This window comes from Cheilinus undulatus, linkage group 11 (genome assembly GCF_018320785.1).
Source record: "Cheilinus undulatus linkage group 11, ASM1832078v1, whole genome shotgun sequence".
In the NCBI taxonomy this organism is placed as follows: Eukaryota; Metazoa; Chordata; class Actinopteri; order Labriformes; family Labridae; genus Cheilinus; species Cheilinus undulatus.
Genome location: NC_054875.1, coordinates 306,417 through 333,281, shown reverse-complemented (window position 1 = coordinate 333,281; position 26,865 = coordinate 306,417). Strand labels below are relative to the sequence as shown.

Here is a 26,865-nt window from a genome sequence, read left to right as displayed (position 1 = left end):
TCTGCCCACAGAGACCCCGTTTACACCTCACTGTAACCACGCAGTTAGGTCATTGAGATAGTCTGAGGGTCCTTACAACACCAGGACAACTCTGGTCCAAACAGCACAGCGTGGTGTATTTATGTCCGTCCAGGCTCACTGGTCACCTGCCGAAAAACTTCTCTCTCTATCGTTACTACAACACTGATCCACCAACAGGAAAGTGGGTGGAGACCCTCGCTTCTCGCAAGCTCCACCCACTTTTACAAAAGTTGCCAAGTATGGTCTACCATTTAGCAAAAATGGAGGGAAAACGGCCCGAACATCCTCAGCTTCATGAACATCCACTACCTGCCGTTGATGGAATCATCCTATAGATTTAGATGCCATAAAAGCCTGTAAAACATTCCATCCTTGCCTTTAAAGATGATGTTATCAGAGCTTCTAAAACATTCCATCCTCACCATTGAAGATGATGTTAACAAGGCTTCTAAAACATTCCATCCTTGCCTTTGAAGATGATGTTATCAGAGCTTCTAAAACATTCCATCCTCGCCTTTGAAGATGATGTTATCAGAGCTTCTAAAACATTCCATCCTTGCCCTTGAAGATGATGTTAACAAGGCTTCTAAAACATTCCATCCTCACCATTGAAGATGATGTTATCAGAGCTTCTAAAACATTCCACCCTCACCATTGAAGATGATGTTAACAAGGCTTCTAAAACATTCCATCCTTGCCCTTGAAGATGACGTTAACAAGGCTTCTAAAACATTCCATCCTTGTCTTTGAAGATAATGTTAACAAGGCTTCTAAAACATCCCATCCTTGCCCTTGAAGATGATGTTAACAAGGCTTTTAAAACATTCCATCCTTGCCCTTGAAGATGATGTTAACAAGGCTTCTAAAACATTCCATCCTTGCCCTTGAAGATGATGTTAACAAGGCTTCTAAAACATTCCATCTTTGCCATTGAAAATTATGTTAAAAGAGCTTCTAAAACATTCCATCCTTGTCTTTGAAGATGATTTTAACAGAGCTTCTAAAACATTCCATCCTTGTCTTTGAAGATGATGTTAACAGAGCTTCTAAAACATTCCATCCTTGTCTTTGAAGATGATGTTAACAGAGCTTCTAAAACATTCCATCCTTGTCTTTGAAGATGATGCTAACAAGGCTTCTAAAACATTCTATCCTCACCTTTGAAGATGATGTAATCAGAGCTTCTAAAACATTCCATCCTTGCCTTTTGCTAGCCAGTTTAGGCCCTCAGTTGTGGCTTCTTTCTCACCAGTACCCAACAAGATTTTCCATCTCAACAGTTATCTGTCCCTCAAAAACAGGTTGATGACAACATGAGGGGGAAAAGCTGTTAAAGAGAACTTGCTAGCCTCTTAGCTTGTGGCTAGGTCTCCCACAAGTGTTGTTGTTTCAAAGACTTTTAAAGTCAGTGGTTCTAATTGAAGAGCTGTTGGAGCACAAAGACGGACCCTCACTGAGCTGAGACTAGTAATCCAGATCTCAGTCCCATCTTTCTGAGCCAGGCTGGACAGACATAAATAAAGCCATGGTTTTAGTTCACTGGCAGCAGATCAGGTCAGCTGACAGGATGGTCTTTCATGTCCAGTCCAGATCAGGACATCCCAGACCACCTCTGCATCGGTCTGAGCTCTCAGATACCAGACGGTCTTCAACAGAAGGCTTTAGGACTACCGGCTGATGTTAATGAGAGGTGTAAACGGGGTCAGAGCCGTTTGAAGTAAGGACAGGTAAAGAGAGAATAAAGAGCTCATAACTTAAAGAGACATGTGCTGAAAAGGTTGACAAGCTTTGGCCCACTGTGCTGTGTGCAGCAGACACAGTCCAATCAGAGGATGGCGCTCCTCTAGGTCTCTGTCCTGGGGGCAGAAGTGATGGGGGAGGATGGGGGACACAAACAGCTGCCGTACCCCTGCCATCCTGCCGTTCTCCCCCACGAGGCCAGTAGGGGGGCTGTAGCGCGTAAAGAGCAGGCGCGCCCGTTCCCTCCACAGTCAGTGCTCGTAGACACGGAGAATAAAAAATATGTACATTAAAAAACTCAAAGTGACAAAAACCAAAGAAGAAGAGGACAACGGCGGCCGTGGCACCATCAGTCGATCTTAACGGCGGCGTAGATCTTCCTGATGAACATGTAGGCGGCGTAGAAGCCGATCGTCCCCGTCAGCAGCCAGAAGGACAGGACCATGAGGGCGGTGTAGCCGAAGTACAGGAGGGAGGGGATGAACTCCACGATGTCCAGCTGAGGACCACAACAGGCAGAGAACACTTAGAGCTCTGACCCCAGAGACCTGACCCTGACCTGGTCTTCTTAGAGACCTGAACCCCAGAGACCTGAACTCAGAGACCTGACCCTAAAACCTGACCCTGACCTGGTCTTCTTAGAGACCTGAACCCAGAGACCTGACCCTAAAACCTGACCCTGACCTGGTCTTCTTAGAGACCTGAACCCAGAGACCTGACCCTAAAAGCTGACCCTAACCCGGTCTTCTTAGAGAACTGAACCCTAAAACCTGACCCTAGCCCGGTCTTCTTAGAGAACTCAACCCTAAAACAGTGAATGTCAATGTGACAGTCAGCTGAACAGAGAAGCTGAGAAAATAAACATTTAACAGGCGATACAGTATTTAAAAACACATTTTAGGAAAGAAGTGGGCCTCTGCAGTGCTTCATCTAATCCTTTATCAAAATGCTGGAGTCTAGAATAAAAGGAGGCGTTTACAGGAGCAGAAGTGAATTATTTAAGCTAAACAGGCTGAGCTCCGTCCTGCTGAGTGTTAACTTTATGATGATCTTATTAAAAGTTACAGAATACTTTAGCGCATAAAGCAGTGGATAATCTCATCTATATTTCACATTAAATGGGTAAAGACAAGTTTAAGCGTTTTTACAAACCCTCAGTGGTTTATGTTGTACCTGTCATGTCTGCAGCAGGACGTGTGCAGCACTTGTGGGTGTGCGTAATCATTTCTAATCACTGATCTACACCTAGGTAGAAGAGTTAGAGCCTTTTTAAACTCACGTTGTCTAAGGTCACATTGGAGCCAGCGGAGCATGTCTAACAGTTTGACTTTAGAGAAGACCGCCGTGCCAGAACTGTCACCGTGCCGTGCCTGCGCCATGGCGCGTGAGTATCTGTGCGTCCGTATATATGTGCAAAACTGTCCCGACATATTTACAGGAGTTCAGTCAGAGGGTAACCCTAACCCAGGGTCTTGTGAATCAAATACCATAAAGTCATCATAAACTTAGAGCAGACCACATTTAAACACCTGATGGTATGAGCTGGTCTAAGGCAGAGGAAACATGACTACAACAAAACTAAGACCTGACTTCTGAATAAACTAAGCCACCTCTCTGAAGTGTCCTTCAGTCTTTTTAAGTCTGTGAATCAACGCAACCAAGCAAAGTTCATAATCCACAGGTTAGCGAAGGAAAAAACACAACAACTCCCCAGAAATAAAGATATACTCTGGTAAACCAGCAAAAAGCTAGAAAACAGAGGCGATCTGACCCAGATCCACCAGGAGCTTCATCCAACAGGGAACGTTCTCTCTGGAAGACCAGACGGATGCTCCTCTATCTAGTCCGCTGAGCGGGTTATTACTTCAGTCATGTTTACTTATTTAACCTGACAGCCCGCTACTCTGTGGCACCGTCAACCCTAACTCATCGGTGCGTCCCTTCAGACAGTAATACACAAAGAATCCTTCATCCTGAATGACCAGAGAAAACCTGCTGTTTTTTTAGTGATATACTTTCAACACTTATAGATAAACTTTATTTTTAGGTGAGGTATGATTGGGTATAAGGTAGAACTGCCCATCTGAGGATATCTGTAATACCCTTCAATTCTGATTTCAGAGCAGTTTAAAGCCTTTAACCTCAGATCAGTCTGAAAGCTAAAGGAACACACAGTCTTGTACTGAGGAGGCTGTAAAAGCCTTGGGTTTCACTAAAGTGATTTTAATACCTTTAAGACCCTGCAGACATTCTGATTTATTATCATAATCACATTTAGGTTTTGAGGTTAATCTTAAGTCACACTCACAGTCTCTCTTTCCCAGAATGCAATCTGATATTTTAGTTTAACTGTCCAGTTATTAGCTGATCTTTTCTTTAAGACGAGTGAGAACTGAAACGTTTTAAACGTGTCCCACCTCTGCTGAACCTCAGGAACTAACAGGCCGTAACGGAGGATGAAAACCCTCTGAATGTAAAATTCTAACTTTACCTTGTTGATGAAGTAGAAAACTGCATAAATGAGGACGTAGAAGGCCGAGCCTCCAGAGACCAGGAACGTCCTCCACCACCACCGATAATCCTGACAGAGCAGAGAGAAACCAAGGGTTAATAATCTTTATTTCTGAGGTTAACCACGCCTCACAGAGTTGAAATAATCCAGAGGCTTTATCTTTCTCTCTTTAACACCACTGGTGTACTGCAGACGGAGGTCAGGGTCAGCGTGGATGCTGATGTCATGATCCAGACTCTAACATTTTACTGGACTGCTTCATAAATCTACACCTTTGCACACCTGAAGCATTTTCATGTGAGAGGTCTACACCTGTATCTGAGAGGTCTACACCTGTATCTGAGAGGTCTGCACCTGTATCTGAGAGGTCTACACCTGTATCTGAGAGGTCTGCACCTGTATCTGAGAGGTCTGCACCTGTATCTGAGAGGTCTGCACCTGTATCTGAGAGGTCTGTACTTGTACCTAAGAGGTCTGCACCTGTATCTGAGAGGTCTGCACCTGTATCTGAGAGGTCTGCACCTGTATCTGAGAGGTCTACACCTGTATCTGAGAGGTCTGCACCTGTATCTGAGAGGTCTGTACTTGTACCTAAGAGGTCTGCACCTGTATCTGAGAGGTCTGCACCTGTATCTGAGAGGTCTACACCTGTATCTGAGAGGTCTGCACCTGTATCTGAGAGGTCTGCACCTGTATCTGAGAGGTCTGCACCTGTATCTGAGAGGTCTGCACCTGTATCTGAGAGGTCTGCACCTGTATCTGAGAGGTCTGCACCTGTATCTGAGAGGTCTGCACCTGTATCTGAGAGGTCTGCACCTGTATCTGAGAGGTCTGCACCTGTATCTGAGAGGTCTGCACCTGTATCTGAGAGGTCTACACCTGTATCTGAGAGGTCTGCACCTGTATCTGAGAGGTCTGCACCTGTATCTGAGAGGTCTGCACCTGTATCTGAGAGGTCTGCACCTTTATCTGAGAGGTCTGCACCTGTACCTGAGAGGTCTACACCTGTATCTGAGAGGTCTGTACTTGTACCTAAGAGGTCTGCACCTGTACCTGAGAGGTCTGTACCTGATCCCAGAGGAGTTCAGCCTCAGGTAGGGTCAGCTTAAGTTCTAGTCTTTCTCTGTATAAAGATCCATCCATCAGATCTGAAAATGTGCCTGACCTGGATCAGTGATACACATAAAGACCAGACTCAGACTCAAACCCAGACTAAAGCCCAGACTAAAGCCCAGACAAAAGCCCAGACTCAAACCCAGACTTAAGCCCAGACTCAAGCCCAGACTAAAGCCCAGACTAAAGCCCAGACTCAAACCCAGACTCAAACCCAGAATAAAGACCAGACTAAAGCCCAGACTCAAACCCAGAATAAAGGCCAGACTAAAGCCCAGACTCAAACCCAGACTCAAACCCAGACTAAAGCCCAGACTAAAGCCCAGACTCAAACCCAGACTCAAACCCAGAATAAAGACCAGACTAAAGCCCAGACTCAAACCCAGACTTAAGCCCAGACTCAAACCCAGAATAAAGCCCAGACTCAAACCCAGAATCAAACCCAGACTAAAGCCCAGACTCAAACCCAGAATAAAGGCCAGACTAAAGCCCAGACTCAAACCCAGACTCAAACCCAGACTAAAGCCCAGACTAAAGCCCAGACTCAAACGCAGACTAAAGCCCAGCCTCAAACCCAGACTAAAGCCCAGACTCAAACCCAGACTAAAGCCCAGACTAAAGCCCAGACTCAAACCCAGACTAAAGCCCAGACTAAAGCCCAGACTCAAACCCAGACTCAAACCCAGACTAAAGCCCAGACTAAAGCCCAGACTAAAGCCCAAAACCAAACCCAGACTAAAGCCCAGACTAAAGCCCAGACTCAAACCCAGACTCAAATCCAGACTCAAACCCAGACTAAAGACCAGACTAAAGCCCAGACTCAAACCCAGACTAAAGCCCAGACCCAAACCCAGACTCAAATCCAGACTCAAACCCAGACTCAAACCCAGACTAAAGCCCAGAGTAAAGCCCAGACTAAAACCCAGACTAAAGCCCAGACTCAAACCCAGACTAAAGCCCAGACTCAAACCCAGACTAAAGCCCAGACTCAAACCCAGACTAAAGCCCAGACTCAAACCCAGACTAAAACCCAGACTAAAGCCCAGACTAAAGCCCAGACTCAAACCCAGACTAAAGCCCAGACTCAAACCCAGACTAAAGCCCAGACTCAAACCCAGACTAAAGCCCAGACTCAAACCCAGACTAAAGCCCAGACTAAAGCCCAGAATAAAGACCAGACTAAAGCTCAGACTCAAACCCAGAATAAAGGCCAGACTAAAGCCCAGACTCAAACCCAGACTAAAGCCCAGACTAAAGCCCAGACTAAAACCCAGACTAAAGCCCAGACTCAAACCCAGACTTAAGCCCAGACTCAAACCCAGACTAAAGCCCAGACTCAAACCCAGACTAAAGCCCAGACTAAAGCCCAGAATAAAGACCAGACTAAAGCCCAGACTCAAACCTAGAATAAAGGCCAGACTCAAACCCAGACTCAAACCCAGACTAAAGCCCAGACTAAAGCCCAGACTCAAACCCAGACTAAAGCCCAGACTCAAACCCAGACTCAAACGCAGACTAAAGCCCAGACTCAAACCCAGACTCAAACCCAGACTAAAGCCCAGACTCAAACCCAGACTAAATCCCAGACTCAAACCCAGACTCAAACCCAGACTAAAGCCCAGACTCAAACCCAGACTCAAACCCAGACTCAAACCCAGACTAAAGCCCAGACTAAAGCCCAGAATAAAGACCAGACTAAAGCCCAGACTCAAACCCAGAATAAAGGCCAGACTAAAGCCCAGACTCAAACCCAGACTCAAACCCAGACTCAAACCCAGACTAAAGCCCAGACTAAAGCCCAGACTAAAGCCCAGACTCAAACCCAGACACACCTCTGCACAGAGCTGGAAATAAACCATGACGATGCTGATCTGAGAACACGACACCACCAGGATGATGAACACCAGGAACAGGAAGCCAAACAGGTAGTAGAACTGATTCTCCCAGATGGCCTGTTGGGGGGCGACACAGACCAACAGTATGTCAGTATGATCGACACTTTTCTATCCTCATCTAATGATGAGACCTGATATTTTCTTTTAATCAGCGTATCTGAATTAGTTTACAAACTTAAGCCACATTCATACGTCTTTTCTGTACAAAACATAACCACCAACTCTCATCCCACTTTCCCTGTTACACCATTTATAATGACCAGCATGAACAAAAAAAGCAGATGAGCCAAAACCAAAAACAATAATAATAACACTAATAATAACAGTAAAAAATGAAAAATAAATATATATAAAAAATTTAGAATAAAAAGGGCAGGAGGGATCCTATACATTTATACATTTGAAACATCTAAGGGGTTCATCTTTTCCACCTGGTTAGAAACTGGTTTCCAGATTCTATAAAAGTTACCAGCACATCCTCTTGTAGTGTACCTCGTTTTCTCTAAGGTCGGATGGTTCATGAGGTCTCTGATCCATGTGTTGAAGGTTGGAGGAAATCTATCCTTCCACTTTAGCAGTATAATTCTCCTTGCCAGTGTAGAAAATGCTTTCATTTTTGTTGTGTGAATTGATTTTGAGATCTTGCAGCACTGTTCCAAATATTGCTATTATGGCAAAAGTTTCTATGGATAATCCTACAAAATCAGAAAAGAAAACAAAATATTTAACTAAGAACCTCTCAATTTTGAACAAAGCCAAAACGTGTGTGATACGGTGGCTGGTGCTGCAGTTAGGGTTAATACCTGATGTAAAGTTTGCCAGCCTGGCTTTAGACCAGTGCAGTCTGTGAACAACCTTAAATTGTATAATTTTATGTTTTAGACAAACTGAAGATGATTGTATCCTTTCTATTACTGACTGCCATATGTCTCCAGGGAAATGTGCCTTTAATTCTTCTTCCCACTGTCTCTTTAATTGGACCAGAGGTTCTTGGTTATAGGAAACGAGAAGAGTATAGACTTTCCAAAAAAACCCTTTTGAGCAGGATCTAAGTTCAAAAAGAGAAGAAGAGATTACTACGGATTTGAAGATACTTAAAGAAATGGGAGTTAGGAATTTTATATTTTGACCTAAGTTGCTCAAATGAGGCAAAATTTTTGTCAAGATACAAGTCCTTCAACTTGGCCAAAGCATTACTGGTCCAGGTACTGAAAGATCCATTTATAATAGAGGGATTAAACATATTATTCCTTACTATAGGGGCATTTATCCATAAATCATGAAGAGAAAAAGTTTGTCTGAATTGTGCCCATATCTTCAAGGTATTTTTCCCCGCTGGGTCCACTAACTATGTGATAATGGGTTCAGGTACTGGAAATACAGAACAAAGAGCATGTAATGAGGCAGGTCCACAAGACGAGGTCTCCAATTGTAGCCATTTAGGGCCCGTATCGTTTGTTGATTCAACCAGTATAATAATAAAACTGAAAATTAGGCATGGACAGTTCTCCATGTTCTCGATGTCTCTGCAAAATACTTTTTCGAATTTGTGGGTTTTTCTTGTTCCAAATGAATGCAATGAATGGTAAGAATTTAAAAGAACTTTTGTGTGGTGTAGAAAGGGAGCTGGGAAATCTCAAAACTTGGTTTGATGTCAATAAATTATCTTTAAATATTAAGAAAACAAAATTTATGGTTTTTGGGAATCTAAAGGAAAGTGATGGTAATATTAAACTAAAAATCTGTAATGATGACATTGAAAGAGTTTTTGAGACCAAATTCCTTGGGGTTGTGATCGACCAAAAGTTAACATGGAAACAACATATTGAATACATTAAAGGGAAAATTTCAAAGTCAGTTGCAATTCTATATAAATCTAGAAATGTATTAAATTCTAAGGCCTTGCATTTAATCTATCACTCATTAATTGTTCCCTATATATCTTATTGTGTGGAATTGTGGGGATCCACCTTTAAAACGACCATAAATTCTATAATAAAACTACAAAAAAGAGCCATACGCATCATCAATAAGGCTGATTACTATGCTCATACGGATCCACTTTTTCTAAATTCTCATGTTATGAAATTTTATGATTTGTTATTTGGTTTATTATAAAATAATGCAAATGATGTTCAGAGCAAAGTCAAAAATGCTCCCTGACTCAGTACAGAGGTTCTTTTCAATTCAGGAGAGTCCGTATAATCTCAGAGGTGTTTGTAAATTTATTGTGCAAAAAGCTAAAAAAGGTATGAAAAAGAGATGTGCTTCCATTGTTGGAGTTAAATTCTGGAATGATGCCAGTATAAATGTAAAAACATGTAATTCTCTTTTGGTTTTCAAGAAAATGGTTTGTAAAGCTATCTTTGAAGCGTATAAGTGTGACTGATTATCTGTTGTTGTTTCTTTGCATTGCTGGAAGTTAGTAGCTTAAAAAGTTAAAAATGTAGGATAGGCTTTTATAAGCAGTATGCTTCTGCCTATGCCTTTTCATTCATTATTCAACACATGACTATTGATTTTGTTTGAAATGTCTATACTGTGCAAAATGTTTGGTGTTGTGTTATGATTGAATAAAATAAACTAACTAACTAACTAATGAGGATATTAACTTATCTAAAACCACAAAAATGATTTTGTCAAGAATAGAGGTTTACACTGAAATAGATATAAAAATCTAGGTAGTACATTCATTTAAATGGTGTTGATTCTACCTCCTAATGACAATGGTAATAGGTTCCAGAGCTCAAAATCTTGTTACACAGACTCTATGAGAGAGGGGAAATTCGCTTTGTAGAGGTGTTATGTGTGACCCATATACCCAGATATTTAAAGATGACCTGATATTTAACGATCAGTTTTACCAGAACATGCTGAGGAGATGTAAACATCAGTTTGAAACCTGACCATCACAAAAAAAACAAAAAAAAACAAAAAACAAACGAAGTCTGGAATAATAATGATGGTTGTTTGTTACGTGAACATAGAGATTAAAAACAAACGTTTTGTAGGTGAGCGTAGAGATTAAAAACGTGTTTCATAAGTAAACATAGAGATTAAAAACAAAATGTGAGTTTCATATGTGAACATAGAGATTTAAAAAAAAAAAAAACGTTTGGTACATGAACGTAGGGATTAAAAAACAATCGGTGTTTCATACGTGAACGTAAACATTAAAAACAAACATTTGTTAGGTACGTGAACATAAACATTAAAAACAAACATTTGTTTGGTACGTGAACGTAAACATTAAAAACAAACATTTGTTTGGTACGTGAACATAAACATTAAAAACAAACATTTGTTTGGTACGTGAACATAAACATTAAAAACAAACATTTGTTTGGTACGTGAACATAAACATTAAAAACAAACATTTGTTAGGTACGTGAACATAAACATTAAAAACAAACATTTGTTTGGTACGTGAACATAAACATTAAAAACAAACATTTGTTTGGTACGTGAACATAAACATTAAAAACAAACATTTGTTTGGTACGTGAACTTAAACATTAAAAACAAACATTTGTTTGGTACGTGAACGTAAACATTAAAAACAAACATTTGTTAGGTACGTGAACATAAACATTAAAAACAAACATTTGTTTGGTACGTGAACGTAAACATTAAAAACAAACATTTGTTTGGTACGTGAACATAAACATTAAAAACAAACATTTGTTTGGTAGGTGAACATAAACATTAAAAACAAACATTTGTTTGGTACGTGAACTTAAACATTAAAAACAAACATTTGTTTGGTACGTGAACTTAAACATTAAAAACAAACATTTGTTTGGTACGTGAACTTAAACATTAAAAACAAACATTTGTTTGGTACGTGAACTTAAACATTAAAAACAAACATTTGTTTGGTACGTGAACGTAAACATTAAAAACAAACATTTGTTTGGTACGTGAACTTAAACATTAAAAACAAACATTTGTTTGGTACGTGAACGTAAACATTAAAAACAAACATTTGTTTACGTGAACTTAAACATTAAAAACAAACATTTGTTTGGTACGTGAACTTAAACATTAAAAACAAACATTTGTTTGGTACGTGAACTTAAACATTAAAAACAAACATTTGTTTGGTACGTGAACTTAAACATTAAAAACAAACATTTGTTTGGTACGTGAACTTAAACATTAAAAACAAACATTTGTTTGGTACATGAACTTAAACATTAAAAACAAACATTTGTTTGGTACGTGAACTTAAACATTAAAAACAAACATTTGTTTGGTACGTGAACTTAAACATTAAAAACAAACATTTGGTACATGAATCTGGGAGCAGCAGATTCCAGAGAAGACTGAGCTACATATGGTGTCCTCTCTAAATGGGTGTTTATGTTGCCATATAATAATCAAACAGAGGCTCTGATCAGATCTATGTTCATACTCACGCTGAAGATGAAGAAGAGCTCAATGAACATGGCTCCAAACGGGAGGATCCCTGCCATCAGGATCCTACAGGATGGTAGAGAAACCATCAAACAACCTCCAAACTCTGACCATCAAAAGTCTAAAATTATAAATATAAAGAAGACTCACCCTACAAACTTGTTCATGTACCAGCGCTGCTCCGGGACCTGTCGGGGGATCTGATTGGTGCGGACTGGGTTATCATATGGCTGCTTACGGAAACCAAAGTAATAACCCAGGTAGACCAGGGGCATTGAGATCCCGAACCACATACAGAGCAGGGCCAGCATGGTGGTGAATGGGACCTGAAGGAACCAGAAGAGATGATGCTGGTCTAGAGGAGTCTTTAGAATTGCAGTTTTCTATTTTAACTTTACTAAGTTAATCTACACAAAGCTAATACAGCCATTTAGCTTTAAGCTTTTGTCCTTATTGGCTGGTAGCTGTTGAATGAACTCATTAAAGCTGATGCAGACATTTAAATCGTGATACTCACAGCTCCAGACGAGTGCTCTCCCCAGATGAAACAGTTGAGGATGAAGCAGATCCCGAAAACCACAGCAGGATAAAGAGTGGCCGTCTGCAGAGACACAGACACTAAAAACATGAGTTTACCTGCTCTTACTTCATGTAGGGAGGACAACCCCAGATTTACTGACAGCTCTGATCTAACAGAGGGTATGTTCAGCCAACATCTGCCCTGTTTCTCACTAATGACTCCTCTATAAATCTGTACAGTGATCTCCATGCTGATAGATGAACATGTGTTCCTGTTTTAGAATGAAATCACAGCATAGAAGAGTAAACAGCCCGGGTCTGACTTACACAGAAGGCTCCTTTCTTCCACCGGTGGCCTTTCAGTGTGCGGTACAATCTGCCAGCAAAATACCCACCGAAGACGCTGGAGGGACAAAACAGAATCATTAAAGCAGCTCGCCAAGGCTGATGGACACGTCTTTAGGCAAAGGTGTGTAAGGTGGTGGTTAAAGTCAGCTCCCACTGCAGACGATGTAGACAACCAGCAGACGTGATTTATGTGCTCACGCCGTACTGATCCATGGTTAGTTCACCATTATACCGCACAACAAATAACGCCAGATTAGGCTGAGACTCAGTCTGACATTAAAACTGGCCTTAGGACTCATTCATGAGGTCAGGATCTGCTTAAAAACCTCAGCATGTGCCCAGCCCCAGCAAGCAAGGCTAAAGTCTGGGTTCACTGTGGTATCAGAGACGAAATAAATGTTGATCAGAGAGGGTAAAGAGGGTCTGGTAGTTATTAGAGAGGGTAAAGAGGGTCTGGTAGTTATTAGAGAGGGTAAAGAGGGTCTGGTAGTTATCAGAGAGGGTAAAGAGGGTCTGGTAGTTATCAGAGAGGGTAAAGAGGGTCTGGTAGTTATCAGAGAGGGTAAAGAGGGTCTGGTAGTTATCAGAGAGGGTAAAGAGGGTCTGGTAGTTATTAGAGAGGGTAAAGAGGGTCTGGTAGTTATTAGAGAGGGTAAAGAGGGTCTGGTAGTTATTAGAGAGGGTAAAGAGGGTCTGGTAGTTATTAGAGAGGGTAAAGAGGGTCTGGTAGTTATCAGAGAGGGTAAAGAGGGTCTGGTAGTTATTAGAGAGGGTAAAGAGGGTCTGGTAGTTATTAGAGAGGGTAAAGAGGGTCTGGTAGTTATTAGAGAGGGTAAAGAGGGTCTGGTAGTTATTAGAGAGGGTAAAGAGGGTCTGGTAGTTATCACAGAGGGTAAAGAGGGTCTGGTAGTTATCACAGAGGGTAAAGAGGGTCTGGTAGTTATTAGAGAGGGTAAAGAGGGTCTGGTAGTTATTAGAGAGGGTAAAGAGGGTCTGGTAGTTATCACAGAGGGTAAAGAGGGTCTGGTAGTTATTAGAGAGGGTAAAGAGGGTCTGGTAGTTATTAGAGAGGGTAAAGAGGGTCTGGTAGTTATCACAGAGGGTAAAGAGGGTCTGGTAGTTATTAGAGAGGGTAAAGAGGGTCTGGTAGTTATTAGAGAGGGTAAAGAGGGTCTGGTAGTTATCAGAGAGGGTAAAGAGGGTCTGGTAGTTATCAGAGAGGGTAAAGAGGGTCTGGTAGTTATTAGAGAGGGTAAAGAGGGTCTGGTAGTTATTAGAGAGGGTAAAGAGGGTCTGGTAGTTATCACAGAGGGTAAAGAGGGTCTGGTAGTTATTAGAGAGGGTAAAGAGGGTCTGGTAGTTATTAGAGAGGGTAAAGAGGGTCTGGTAGTTATTAGAGAGGGTAAAGAGGGTCTGGTAGTTATTAGAGAGGGTAAAGAGGGTCTGGTAGTTATCACAGAGGGTAAAGAGGGTCTGGTAGTTATCACAGAGGGTAAAGAGGGTCTGGTAGTTATTAGAGAGGGTAAAGAGGGTCTGGTAGTTATTAGAGAGGGTAAAGAGGGTCTGGTAGTTATTAGAGAGGGTAAAGAGGGTCTGGTAGTTATTAGAGAGGGTAAAGAGGGTCTGGTAGTTATTAGAGAGGGTAAAGAGGGTCTGGTAGTTATCACAGAGGGTAAAGAGGGTCTGGTAGTTATTAGAGAGGGTAAAGAGGGTCTGGTAGTTATTAGAGAGGGTAAAGAGGGTCTGGTAGTTATTAGAGAGGGTAAAGAGGGTCTGGTAGTTATCACAGAGGGTAAAGAGGGTCTGGTAGTTATCACAGAGGGTAAAGAGGGTCTGGTAGTTATTAGAGAGGGTAAAGAGGGTCTGGTAGTTATCACAGAGGGTAAAGAGGGTCTGGTAGTTATTAGAGAGGGTAAAGAGGGTCTGGTAGTTATCACAGAGGGTAAAGAGGGTCTGGTAGTTATTAGAGAGGGTAAAGAGGGTCTGGTAGTTATTAGAGAGGGTAAAGAGGGTCTGGTAGTTATTAGAGAGGGTAAAGAGGGTCTGGTAGTTATCACAGAGGGTAAAGAGGGTCTGGTAGTTATCACAGAGGGTAAAGAGGGTCTGGTAGTTACCCCATGAACATGAAAAGAAAGCAGGCCGTGGTCATCAGAGCTCCTCTGCTTGATGGAGACAACATTCCCAGCATGGCTACGACTGTAAAACACAAACAACACGCTGTCAGATGCCGCCATCACACTGCTAATCACGCTCTATGAGCCACCATCCATCCACCGTTAGCTTGGTTAAAACCGTCTGAAGTATTAGTAAAAGTACCGTTAGCTTGGTTAAAACCGTCTGAAGTATTAGTAAAGGTACCGTTAGCTTGGTTAAAACCGTCTGAAGTATTAGTAAAAGTACCGTTAGCTTGGTTAAAACCGTCTGAAGTATTAGTAAAAGTACCGTTAGCTTGGTTAAAACCGTCTGAAGTATTAGTAAAAGTACCGTTAGCTTGGTTAAAACCGTCTGAAGTATTAGTAAAAGTACCGTTAGCTTGGTTAAAACCGTCTGAAGGAGTAAATTACAGTCATATGTTTGGATGTAATCAGTTACAGTCCTGCTTGTTAGCCACATGCTAAGACTAGTGGTGTCTCTTTAACAGCTTTTCTCCCTCATGTTGTCATAAACATTATTTTAAAGGCTGGGCTGATATCCACTGCCTGGCCAAAAAAAAGTGGCCACCAAAAAAAGGTCACACAGTCTAACGTGTGGTTGGACCGCCTTCAGCTGTGATTACAGCAGCATTCGCTGTGGCGTTGTTTAGATTAGCTTCTGCAGTGTCACAGGTTTATCTCCATCCAGTGTTGCGTTAGTTTTAATATTGATGATGGGAGAGTCTGACCACTGCACAAAGCCTTCTCCAGCACATCCCAAAGATTCTCAGTGGGGTTAAGGTCTGGACTCTGTGGTGGCCAATCCATGAGTGAAAATGATGTCTCATGCTCCCTGAACCGCTCTCTCACAGTCTGAGCCCGATGAATCCTGGCGTTGTCATCTTGGAATATGCCCGTGCCATTAGGGAAGAAAAAATCCATTGATGGAATAACCTGGTCATTCAGTATATCCAGGTAGTCAGCTGACCTCATTCTCTGGGCACATAATGTTGCTGAACCTAGACCTGACCAACTGCAGCAACCCCAGATCTTAGCCCCGCCCCCACAGGCTTGTACAGTAGGCACTAGGCATGATGGGAGCATCACTTCACCTGCCTCTCTTCTTACCCTGATGCTCCATCACTCTGGAACAGGGTCAGTCTGGACTCATCAGACCACATGACCTTCTTTCGTTCCTCCAGAGTCCAGTCTTTATGCTCCCTAGCAAACTGAAGCCTTTTTTTCAGGTTAGCCTTACTGATCAGTGGATTTGACCCTTCTTAAACAGACTAACATCTTTTCCACGACCACAGGATGTGTCTTTCCACATGGTTGTTTAAGAAATGAGAAGTTACTCATTGCATCAGCTGGGGTTAAATAACTTGTAAGATAATCGCCCATGAAGTAATTATCCAATAGGAGGCTCCTACCTATTTGCTTAGTTAAATCCAGGTGGCTACTTTTTTTTGGCCAGGCAGTGTATTATCAACCTCAGACTCATTTCTGCTGCTTCATGATGAAAGTTTGAATGTTTGGTATGAAGGACAGGGTGAGGAGACCCCGCCTCCTCACTGGTCTGACCACATTTTTCAGCCATGGTAGTGATTCCTGACGGAGAAAGGAGACTCACAGATGACGATGAGGACCATGCAGAAGAGCTGGATCCCAGAGCCCAGCAGAGAGCTGAGGATCATGGGATACTGAGGTGGCCTGAAGACGTCACCATGGACGTTCTTCCACCCTGACTCCTCCATGGTGTCCTCCTGTTAGAGACAAGAGACTGATTTAAAGATCTCAGGATGAAATGAGCTAAATAATCATTCTTTCTGCTAACATCTGGGGAAAACAGTGTCTCCTTACAATGTCATCCTCTCTGTTGTAGTTGGCGATGTCCTTTCTCAGAGTCCGGATGATGATCATACTCAGAATTCCTGGGACATTAAAATATGTTAAAGCATCTCCTGGCGTCTGTAGCTAACATCTAACACTGACTATTTAAACTTTAGCGCAGACTGACTGACCCTCAGAGCTCCTCAGACCTGACTGTAACGTACCGGACAGGAAAAAGACCACGACCACAGAGTTGACGATGGAGAACCAGTGGATCTGGACGTCACTCATGGTCAGGTAGGTGTCCCACCGAGACGCCCACTTCACTTCACTCTCCTGCACAGAGAACAGAGGAGATCTGACGGTCAGCGGTCTGAACTGACCCCACATATCCCCATTGGGTTTCTGTCATACCAGAACTTTAAACATCAGTTTCACTTCAGATCCTCCAGTCTGTTCCCGTTTGTCCCCTCTGGTGTCCCCATGTGAACAGTCATAACCCAAACACATGTGGATGACCCCCCATCAGTGGTAAATGCGACTCTCTGTGTGAATTAACGTCAGTCTGACGGCTGTTTCTGAGTCAGAGAAATCCCTACAGCACTCACTGACCTCCCAGTGCACCGAGTAGGTGAAGAGGACCTCGTTCTCTTTGGTGGGGTCAATCTCCTGGGGGGCCGAGCCGCTGGCCTCAGGCAGCGTGCACGTCTTCTCTTTCTCCACAGCCTTCAGATCTGAGAACGAACGGTTGAAACAGCAGGAAATAGACGGAAACAGTGGTCAGAGTTTTACTGTACAGGGTGGAGAGGGGATTCACTGGTGGGCATTACAGCGATTTCATCACTGCGGTCAAACCCAAACAGAGGAGTACACAGCTTTATTCATGGCCCCATCTTTATTAGAACACAGATATACCGTCAGTCTTTACTTCTTTAACCCTCTTTTGTTGGCAAAGTTTGGAAAAGCGGGAAATACTGGTCGGGCAACTTTCCAAAAGGGGCCACCTATGTCTACTGCTGGAAGGAAATAGACTGCAGAAGCCCAGCTTCAGCCAGATTTCCTCTCTGTCTTTAATGATGTCAGCCTTTAATGTTGCAGGTTTTTTTGCACTATTTGTCCAAGTAGCATTTATAAACAGACCTGTCAAATGAATGAAACAATACTTCTATGTAGTTCTATCTAAAATAGTGTTTGAACTGAGTATATCAAATAGTTTTTATTTTTATTAACTTAAATTCAGCCATGTATTCTCGTTCTGGAGGGTAATCTCCATGGACTCCACCATTTCTGGATTATCTCATGTTTCTGTGGCATCACAGAAGGGTCAAATAACAGATGTTTCTAATTCCACCATCAGACCCAGAAGCTGTTTAATGTCGCTGATATTCACAGTGTTAAACACTGCACCTTTCACATTTATGGTTCTAATTTCAGTGGAACATTTTCATGTAAATATGGCCAAAGACATTATACAACTCTGACCTTACAAGAGCGTGCCCACACCCACCGTCTACTTTTACGCTCTGAGGAACGACCTCAAATCGAACCACCCGGTAGTTGTGAACGTCGCCCTCCTCTAGCTTTTCTCTGTGGAAGTACAGGATGAAGGACAGGTGGTTGTGCAGGTAAAACTGGGAGAGAGAAAAGAGAGGACAGGTAAAAATATCTGTGATTTCTATCAGACCTGCTTCTTTGACAACAGAAATGTTTGATTCGATCCTTAGCACAAACTCCTCAGGATAAACGTGGTCTAGTGTGAGCATACAGAGGATCACAAAGTTAAAATCAGCTGTCCCGGCGTCTGTGGTAAGATGTTGAAATGCTGTCATAGAAGCCAGCCTTAGCCTGCTCTCCTTTAGGCTCAGCATCAAGACGGTTTTTTCTTCATGAATGTACCTTGTTGTTGTCGAAGAAGCCCAGTCTGTACCCGTGCTCAAACTGGACATCTTTGACTACGTCCTTCTTCTGCTCCTCCTCTCCTCCTGCCTCTCTGTTTGGATAAAACTCCAACCTGGTGGCTACCGGAAGGTTGTCTGCGATGCTGGAACGCAGAGAGGTTTCAGATAGAGCAGGTTTCAGCACTAGCTTCTGAATATTTTTATGAATGAATACTCACAGATGGACATAATACTCCTCCTGGATCCTCTCAGCCACCAGCCTGCTCTCCTCTACACTCAGCTTCTTCTTATCACACACCAGCTCACATTTCCTGTCCTTGTTCATCTCCACGCTGTAGAGCGTGTTTACGATGCGGTCGCCCCGTAACACCTCACCTACACGGGGAAATAACCCACACATGAAGCTTCACTAAGACAGTCAGAGAGGAGCCAAGAGAAGCAGCTCAGCAGACACCCACTCACCCAGGTTCTCTCCTTTATAGAAGACAGTTGGAGGCTTACAGAAAGGGAGAGAGTAGTACTCATAAGGGAGCTGTGTACGGGAGCTGGTCAGCTTCACTGCCTGAAACAGACAATAAAGAAGGGAAAAAGCAGGCTCAGCATCATCAGGACAGCTCCAACAAGTCACAGTAAGGGCTGAAACATGCTCAGAGGGTCTGCACCTTAATATCTACTGTGTCCCCTTCATGAAAGTCCCGCGGAGCCACACCAGGAACGTAGAAAGGCCGCACTACAGGCAACAGGGACAGCAGCAGCAGGGCCCACCACGTCTCCTGAAACAGACAGAAAAGATCCAGCTGTCATTAAGAGTTCAACAGTGATCCCAGGGCAAACAAAGACAGTTGACTGTGTGTTAGTGACAGAGCTGAGGAGGAGAAGGAGCATTAGATCCGCCTGAAGACTCTCTCTGACCAGAAAAAAACCTGAATATCTGCTGTTGAATGACACAAAGACACAAGCTAAACATGTCAGAACAAAACCAGTCTACTAAATATCAGTCTATATCAGCTGTAAATATCAGTCTATATCAGCTGTAAATATCAGTCTATATCGGCTGTAAATATCAGTCTATATCAGCTGTAAATATCAGTCTATATCAGCTGTAAATATCAGTCTATATCAGCTGTAAATATCAGTCTATATCAGCTGTAAATATCAGTCTGTATCAGCTGTAAATATCAGTCTGTATCAGCTGTAAATATCAGTCTGTATCAGCTGTAAATATCAGTCTATATCAGCTGTAAATATCAGTCTATATCAGCTGTAAATATCAGTCTGTATCAGCTGTAAATATCAGTCTATATCAGCTGTAAATATCAGTCTATATCAGCTGTAAATATCAGTCTGTATCAGCTGTAAATATCAGTCTATATCAGCTGTAAATATCAGTCTATATCAGCTGTAAATATCAGTCTATATCAGCTGTAAACATCAGTCTATTTCAGCTGTAAATATCAGTCTATATCGGCTGTAAACATCAGTCTATTTCAGCTGTAAATATCAGTCTATATCAGCTGTAAATATCAGTCTATATCAGCTGTAAATATCAGTCTATATCAGCTGTAAATATCAGTCTGTATCAGCTGTAAATATCAGTCTATATCAGCTGTAAATATCAGTCTATATCAGCTGTAAATATCAGTCTGTATCAGCTGTAAATATCAGTCTATATCAGCTGTAAATATCAGTCTATATCAGCTGTAAATATCAGTCTATATCAGCTGTAAATATCAGTCTATATCAGCTGTAAATATCAGTCTATATCGGCTGTAAATATCAGTCTATATCGGCTGTAAATATCAGTCTATATCGGCTGTAAATATCAGTCTATATCAGCTGTAAATATCAGTCTGTATCAGCTGTAAATATCAGTCTATATCAGCTGTAAATATCAGTCTATATCAGCTGTAAATATCAGTCTGTATCAGCTGTAAATATCAGTCTATATCAGCTGTAAATATCAGTCTATATCAGCTGTAAATATCAGTCTGTATCAGCTGTAAATATCAGTCTATATCAGCTGTAAACATCAGTCTATATCAGCTGTAAACATCAGTCTATATCGGCTGTAAACATCAGTCTATATCAGCTGTAAATATCAGTCTATATCGGCTGTAAACATCAGTCTATTTCAGCTGTAAACATCAGTCTATATCAGCTGTAAATATCAGTCTATATCAGCTGTAAATATCAGTCTATATCAGCTGTAAATATCAGTCTGTATCAGCTGTAAATATCAGTCTATATCAGCTGTAAATATCAGTCTATATCAGCTGTAAATATCAGTCTATATCAGCTGTAAATATCAGTCTATATCGGCTGTAAACATCAGTCTATTTCAGCTGTAAATATCAGTCTATATCGGCTGTAAACATCAGTCTATTTCAGCTGTAAACATCAGTCTATATCAGCTGTAAATATCAGTCTGTATCAGCTGTAAATATCAGTCTATATCAGCTGTAAGTATAAGTCTGTATCGGCTGTAAATATCAGTCTATATCGGCTGTAAATATCAGTCTATATCAGCTGTAAATATCAGTCTATATCAGCTGTAAATATAAGTCTGTATCGGCTGTAAATGTCAGTCTATATCGGCTGTAAATATCAGTCTATATCAGCTGTAAGTATAAGTCTGTATCGGCTGTAAATATCAGTCTATATCGGCTGTAAATATCAGTCTATATCGGCTGTAAATATCAGTCTATATCAGCTGTAAGTATAAGTCTGTATCGGCTGTAAATATCAGTCTATATCGGCTGTAAATATCAGTCTATATCAGCTGTAAATATCAGTCTATATCAGCTGTAAATATCAGTCTGTATCAGCTGTAAATATCAGTCTGTATCAGCTGTAAATATCAGTCTGTATCAGCTGTAAATATCAGTCTATATCAGCTGTAAATATCAGTCTATATCAGCTGTAAATATCAGTCTGTATCAGCTGTAAATATCAGTCTGTATCAGCTGTAAATATCAGTCTATATCAGCTGTAAATATCAGTCTATATCAGCTGTAAATATCAGTCTATATCAGCTGTAAACATCAGTCTATATCAGCTGTAAATATCAGTCTATATCAGCTGTAAATATCAGTCTATATCGGCTGTGAATATCAGTCTATATCAGCTGTAAATATCAGTCTATATCAGCTGTAAATATCAGTCTATATCAGCTGTAAATATCAGTCTATATCAGCTGTAAATATCAGTCTATATCAGCTGTAAATATCAGTCTATATCAGCTGTGAATATCAGTCTATATCAGCTGTAAATATCAGTCTGTATCAGCTGTAAATATCAGTCTGTATCAGCTGTAAACATCAGTCTATATCAGCTGTAAATATCAGTCTATATCGGCTGTAAATATCAGTCTATATCAGCTGTGAATATCAGTCTATATCAGCTGTAAATATCAGTCTATATCAGCTGTAAATATCAGTCTATATCAGCTGTAAATATCAGTCTATATCAGCTGTAAATATCAGTCTGTATCAGCTGTAAATATCAGTCTGTATCAGCTGTAAACATCAGTCTATATCAGCTGTAAACATCAGTCTATATCGGCTGTAAATATCAGTCTATATCAGCTGTGAATATCAGTCTATATCAGCTGTAAATATCAGTCTATATCAGCTGTAAATATCAGTCTATATCAGCTGTAAATATCAGTCTATATCAGCTGTAAATATCAGTCTATATCAGCTGTAAATATCAGTCTATATCAGCTGTAAATATCAGTCTATATCAGCTGTAAATATCAGTCTGTATCAGCTGTAAATATCAGTCTGTATCAGCTGTAAATATCAGTCTGCATCAGCTGTAAACATCAGTCTATTTCAGCTGTAAATATCAGTCTATATCAGCTGTAAATATCAGTCTATATCAGCTGTAAATATCAGTCTATATCAGCTGTAAATATCAGTCTGTATCAGCTGTAAATATCAGTCTATATCAGCTGTAAATATCAGTCTATATCAGCTGTAAATATCAGTCTATATCAGCTGTAAATATCAGTCTGCATCAGCTGTAAACATCAGTCTATTTCAGCTGTAAATATCAGTCTGTATCAGCTGTAAATATCAGTCTATATCAGCTGTAAATATCAGTCTATATCAGCTGTAAATATCAGTCTGTATCAGCTGTAAATATCAGTCTATATCAGCTGTAAATATCAGTCTATATCAGCTGTAAATATCAGTCTATATCAGCTGTAAATATCAGTCTGTATCAGCTGTAAATATCAGTCTATAGAGTTCCAGGCACTTCTCCTGCTGAATGAAAACTGGACTTGTACCAATACTGTATTGTATTACAGTTCTTCTGTGTGTCAGTATCTGAATATCAAGAGCTAATAGCAACAGCAGAATCAGCTGTTTGGCATTTGTAGAGAAGATCTGGCTAATTTTTCATGGTCACAACCCACATACTCAGCTCTGCTGCTCATCCCACAAATGCATGTTCCTTACAAATTTGGCTCCATATAAAAGGGTAAAAAACAGGCCTTCCAACGGTTTAAGATTTATTGCCAAGAAGCATTGTTACAACAAAGAAATAATCTACTAAACACACATTTCATTATGTTTTGTGCTAAGTTTATGAAGGGGTGTGTGTGTGTGGGTGTAAGTGTATGTGTTTGACCAAAGTGCTTTACAAAAAAATCAAATAGCATTAAAAACACAGCACAAGACAAACCCAAACAAATAAAGCAATAGTACAGACGGACTTTAAGGACACTACTGGGTATTACATCCATCCTGAATAAATCAGTGTGAAGTTTTCATCTGAGATAATCTAGGAGAGAATATTCCAGAGCCTGAAAAGGCTGGGTCACTGCAGTGTTTATATTTTGACCTGGACATCTCCAAGCCCTGCCACGCTCCCCGACAGTTCCAGTCTCAATTAATGGGAACGGCCATTCAGAGCTTTAAATACAAACATCAAACGTTTAACAGCTGTTCAGGTTCTTCAAGTTAAAGGTGTGCAGCTGCATGTGGACCAGGCTAAAGATATCTGACTGAGGACTGGGAGAAGCCAACATGAAGAGCACCGCAGCAATCCAGACTAAGGCCTTGTTTATACGGCTCCAGCTGCCACGGCTGGGTTCAGCGTGCTGGGACAATCGCGCTTGACAGCTGACTGCAGCCGTAGTGCGCATGCGCGTTTTCATTAAGTGTCATTTTCCCTGTTTACACGGAGACGGAGACCTTTTTAAAAACTTCCACCCTGGAGCCCGTTTCCAAATTGTTCTGTTTTCAGGCACCAAAACGGCGTTCTCATGTAAACAGGGCGTAGGACTCATTAAGGTGTGGAGAGCTGTCTCCAGGTCCTGATGGATCCAGACTAGGACTCATTAAGGTGTGGAGAGCTGTCTCCAGGTCCTGATGGATCCAGACTAGGACTCATTAAGGTGTGGAGAGCTGTCTCTAGGTCCTGATGGATCCAGACTAGGACTCATTAAGGTGTGGAGAGCTGTCTCTAGGTCCTGATGGATCCAGACTAGGACTCATTAAGGTGTGGAGAGCTGTCTCCAGGTCCTGATGGATCCAGACTAGGACTCATTAAGGTGTGGAGAGCTGTCTCTAGGTCCTGATGGATCCAGACTAGGACTCATTAAGGTGTGGAGAGCTGTCTCCAGGTCCTGATGGATCCAGACTAGGACTCATTAAGGTGTGGAGAGCTGTCTCCAGGTCCTGATGGATCCAGACTAGGACTAGTTAAGGTCTTTGAGGGTTGTTTGAGTTCAGTTTTACGTTCCACCAGTAAAAACAACAGAAATAGTTTTAAAGACCGTCTCTCTCTGGTGCGTTTACAGACCGTCTCTCTCTGGTGCGTTTACAGACCGTCTCTCTCTGGTGCGTTTACAGACCATCTCGCTCTGGTGCGTTTACAGACCGTCCCTCTCTGGTGCGTTTACAGACCGTCTCTCTCTGGTGCGTTTACAGACCATCTCGCTCTGGTGCGTTTACAGACCGTCTCTCTCTGGTGCGTTTACAGACCGTCTCTCTCTGGTACGTTTACTGACCGTCTCTCTCTGGTGCGTTTACAGACCATCTCTCTCTGGTGCGTTTACAGACCGTCCCTCTCTGGTGCGTTTACAGACCGTCCCTCTCTGGTGCGTTTACAGACCGTCTCTCTCTGGTGCGTTTACAGACCGTCCCTCTCTGGTGCGTTTACAGACCGTCTCTCTCTGGTGCGTTTACAGACCGTCTCTCTCTGGTGCGTTTACAGACCGTCTCTCTGGTGCGTTTACAGACCGTCTCTCTCTGGTGCGTTTACAGACCGTCTCTCTCTGGTGCGTTTACAGACCGTCCCTCTCTGGTGCGTTTACAGACCGTCTCTCTCTGGTGCGTTTACAGACCGTCTCTCTCTGGTGCGTTTACAGACCGTCTCTCTCTGGTGCGTTTACAGACCGTCCCTCTCTGGTGCGTTTACAGACCGTCTCTCTCTGGTGCGTTTACAGACCGTCCCTCTCTGGTGCGTTTACAGACCGTCTCTCTCTGGTGCGTTTACAGACCGTCTCTCTCTGGTGCGTTTACAGACCGTCTCTCTCTGGTGCGTTTACAGACCGTCTCTCTCTGGTGCGTTTACTGACCGTCCCTCTCTGGTGCGTTTACAGACCGTCTCTCTCTGGTGCGTTTACTGACCGTCTCTCTCTGGTGCGTTTACTGACCGTCTCTCTCTGGTGCGTTTACTGACCAGGCTGGCACAGCTATGGTCTTCTCTGAAGGTGTATCACTGACAAGGTGAGTTTAAACACTCTGATTCTTCCGTCTGGCTGTAGATCAGTGATGGGGGGTGATGAAGTTCATCAGTAATCCTACGTGCTCCACGCCAGACACCGTTAAAACCATCCACGGTTTTGAAAGGTTTAAATGTTTTCAAACAGGCAGGGATCAGGAGACCGTCGGACTGATCTGGTCTTTATTAGCTCGGCCCTCTGGCTCTGACAAACTGTCTGCAGTTTCCAGTATCTGCTGAATCAGCACTCTGCCTGGTATTGGCCGTTGGCTTGGTCCTAACGCTGGCGGCTAACGCTAGCAGCTCCCGTCGCTCCGTTTTGACGTCCAGAGGACGCTGACCGTTAGTGGCTCACAGATCTGTTGTGTTGTTAGCATAGGTCATTAGCCTCTTAGCACTGAGGCTTCTCACTCTTCTTTGGTGATTAACGGCGGATCGTGTTCCCCGGCGCCACCTGCTGTTTCAGAATGTGTAGACTTGTGAGAAAGAAAACTAACGCCTTTATTATCGGTGGATTTCATGGGTTAATATTTTATTATCAGGATGATAAAAATATATAAAATGCACTATGGCCTGGTAATGTATGGACCCTGATGACTACCCTGCATCCCTAAAGACAGGTTTCTTTTATTGGACTCAGTTCTGCTGATTCTCTGACTCCTCACCAGCGCCGGTCAGATCCTAATAAACCAGTAAATACAGCTACTGCTCTGAAACCCCAGAATCAGCCCGTATGGGTGAAGACCAATAAATCCTGATGGTGATATGAACCTGTGGAGGAATCAGAGAGCTAACCAGAGTTTGAGCTAAACTTATCCTGATTAAATCTATCAGGCAGTTTCATAAAAACCTCACAGACCGTCTGTGTTACCAGTCCTGCTGTCTTCATCTGATATTACCTGATTTTCTGTCTTTATTTGAATATTTCTGCTCATTTGTGACTCAGAGACCAACACAGGAGCTAACCGCTAAAGCTAACACACCAAACTTCGGCTAGCTGGGTTCTGAGCTCTAAAACCCGGATGACAGTTTAAAAATTAAGATTAATTAATGACAGTCTGATAACAGAACATAGAGGTGCTTCGGATTAATCGCAGACATCCTCATAATCCAGATTAAAGACATTAACTACCTCTATCTCCCTGAACCTTTCTGACAGCGAACACAAGGAGCCACAGCAAGCTAACATCGGTCTGGCACGGTTGTGGTTTAAACAGCTACCGAGTTATCTGGTGACGATGATGACAGACGCCGTCCTCACTAGCGCCTCTGTGGTTGGTTTTTAATCACAGATTCACGTTTTAACAGGTTTTAAGATTGTAATTAATAATCAATAAATAAACATTATTTACCTGCGACCACACGAACACATTCGGCGAAAGGTCACCAGGTAACACGGTCACTGTCTGAACCATAACACCGGCAGTTAGCCGAACCGTCAGATTCAAACAGCAGCTAACTGAGCTAAATCTGACCCGGGTTAACTCTGATACTGAGTCCACAGACTGAGGTAGACCTCTACCCTGTCCCGAGTTAATCTCTGCGGGTTAGTCTGATAAAAGATTCGGGATAAAAACAGCAGAGTTTGGAGAAAAAGAGTTCGCTTTCACTCACCATATCCGCGGCCGCCATTTTGAATACGTGTCATTAGTGACGTTCCGGAAGTATGTCGGTTTTTGGATCAGCGATAATAATTAAATATTTAA

At 42.1% G+C, this 26,865-nt stretch overlaps 1 protein-coding gene across 1 annotated transcript; it reads right to left on the bottom strand.

Annotated features, from left to right (window-relative positions):
* Positions 1 to 1,885: 1,885 nt before the first annotated feature.
* Positions 1,886 to 26,865, bottom strand: tm9sf4 (transmembrane 9 superfamily protein member 4). Its single transcript, XM_041799092.1, has 18 exons — positions 26,774 to 26,865; positions 19,087 to 19,197; positions 18,887 to 18,986; positions 18,643 to 18,799; positions 18,423 to 18,567; positions 18,034 to 18,157; positions 17,139 to 17,260; positions 16,751 to 16,862; positions 16,557 to 16,627; positions 16,327 to 16,459; positions 14,679 to 14,760; positions 12,544 to 12,619; positions 12,215 to 12,298; positions 11,848 to 12,023; positions 11,700 to 11,763; positions 7,219 to 7,338; positions 4,253 to 4,342; positions 1,886 to 2,260 (listed from the first exon to the last, which is right to left on the bottom strand). Exons 1-18 carry the CDS (start codon positions 26,789 to 26,791, stop codon positions 2,111 to 2,113), a joined length of 1,935 nt encoding a protein of 644 aa, XP_041655026.1. The 5' UTR covers positions 26,792 to 26,865; the 3' UTR covers positions 1,886 to 2,110.

Coding starts and splice junctions, on each gene's coding strand:
- tm9sf4 (XM_041799092.1), bottom strand. Junction 18,568..18,642: donor GAGGAGTATTATGTCCATCT/GTGAGTATTCAT, acceptor TCTGCGTTCCAG/CATCGCAGACAACCTTCCGG. Junction 14,761..16,326: donor CATGGTCCTCATCGTCATCT/GTGAGTCTCCTT, acceptor TGTGTTTTACAG/TCGTAGCCATGCTGGGAATG.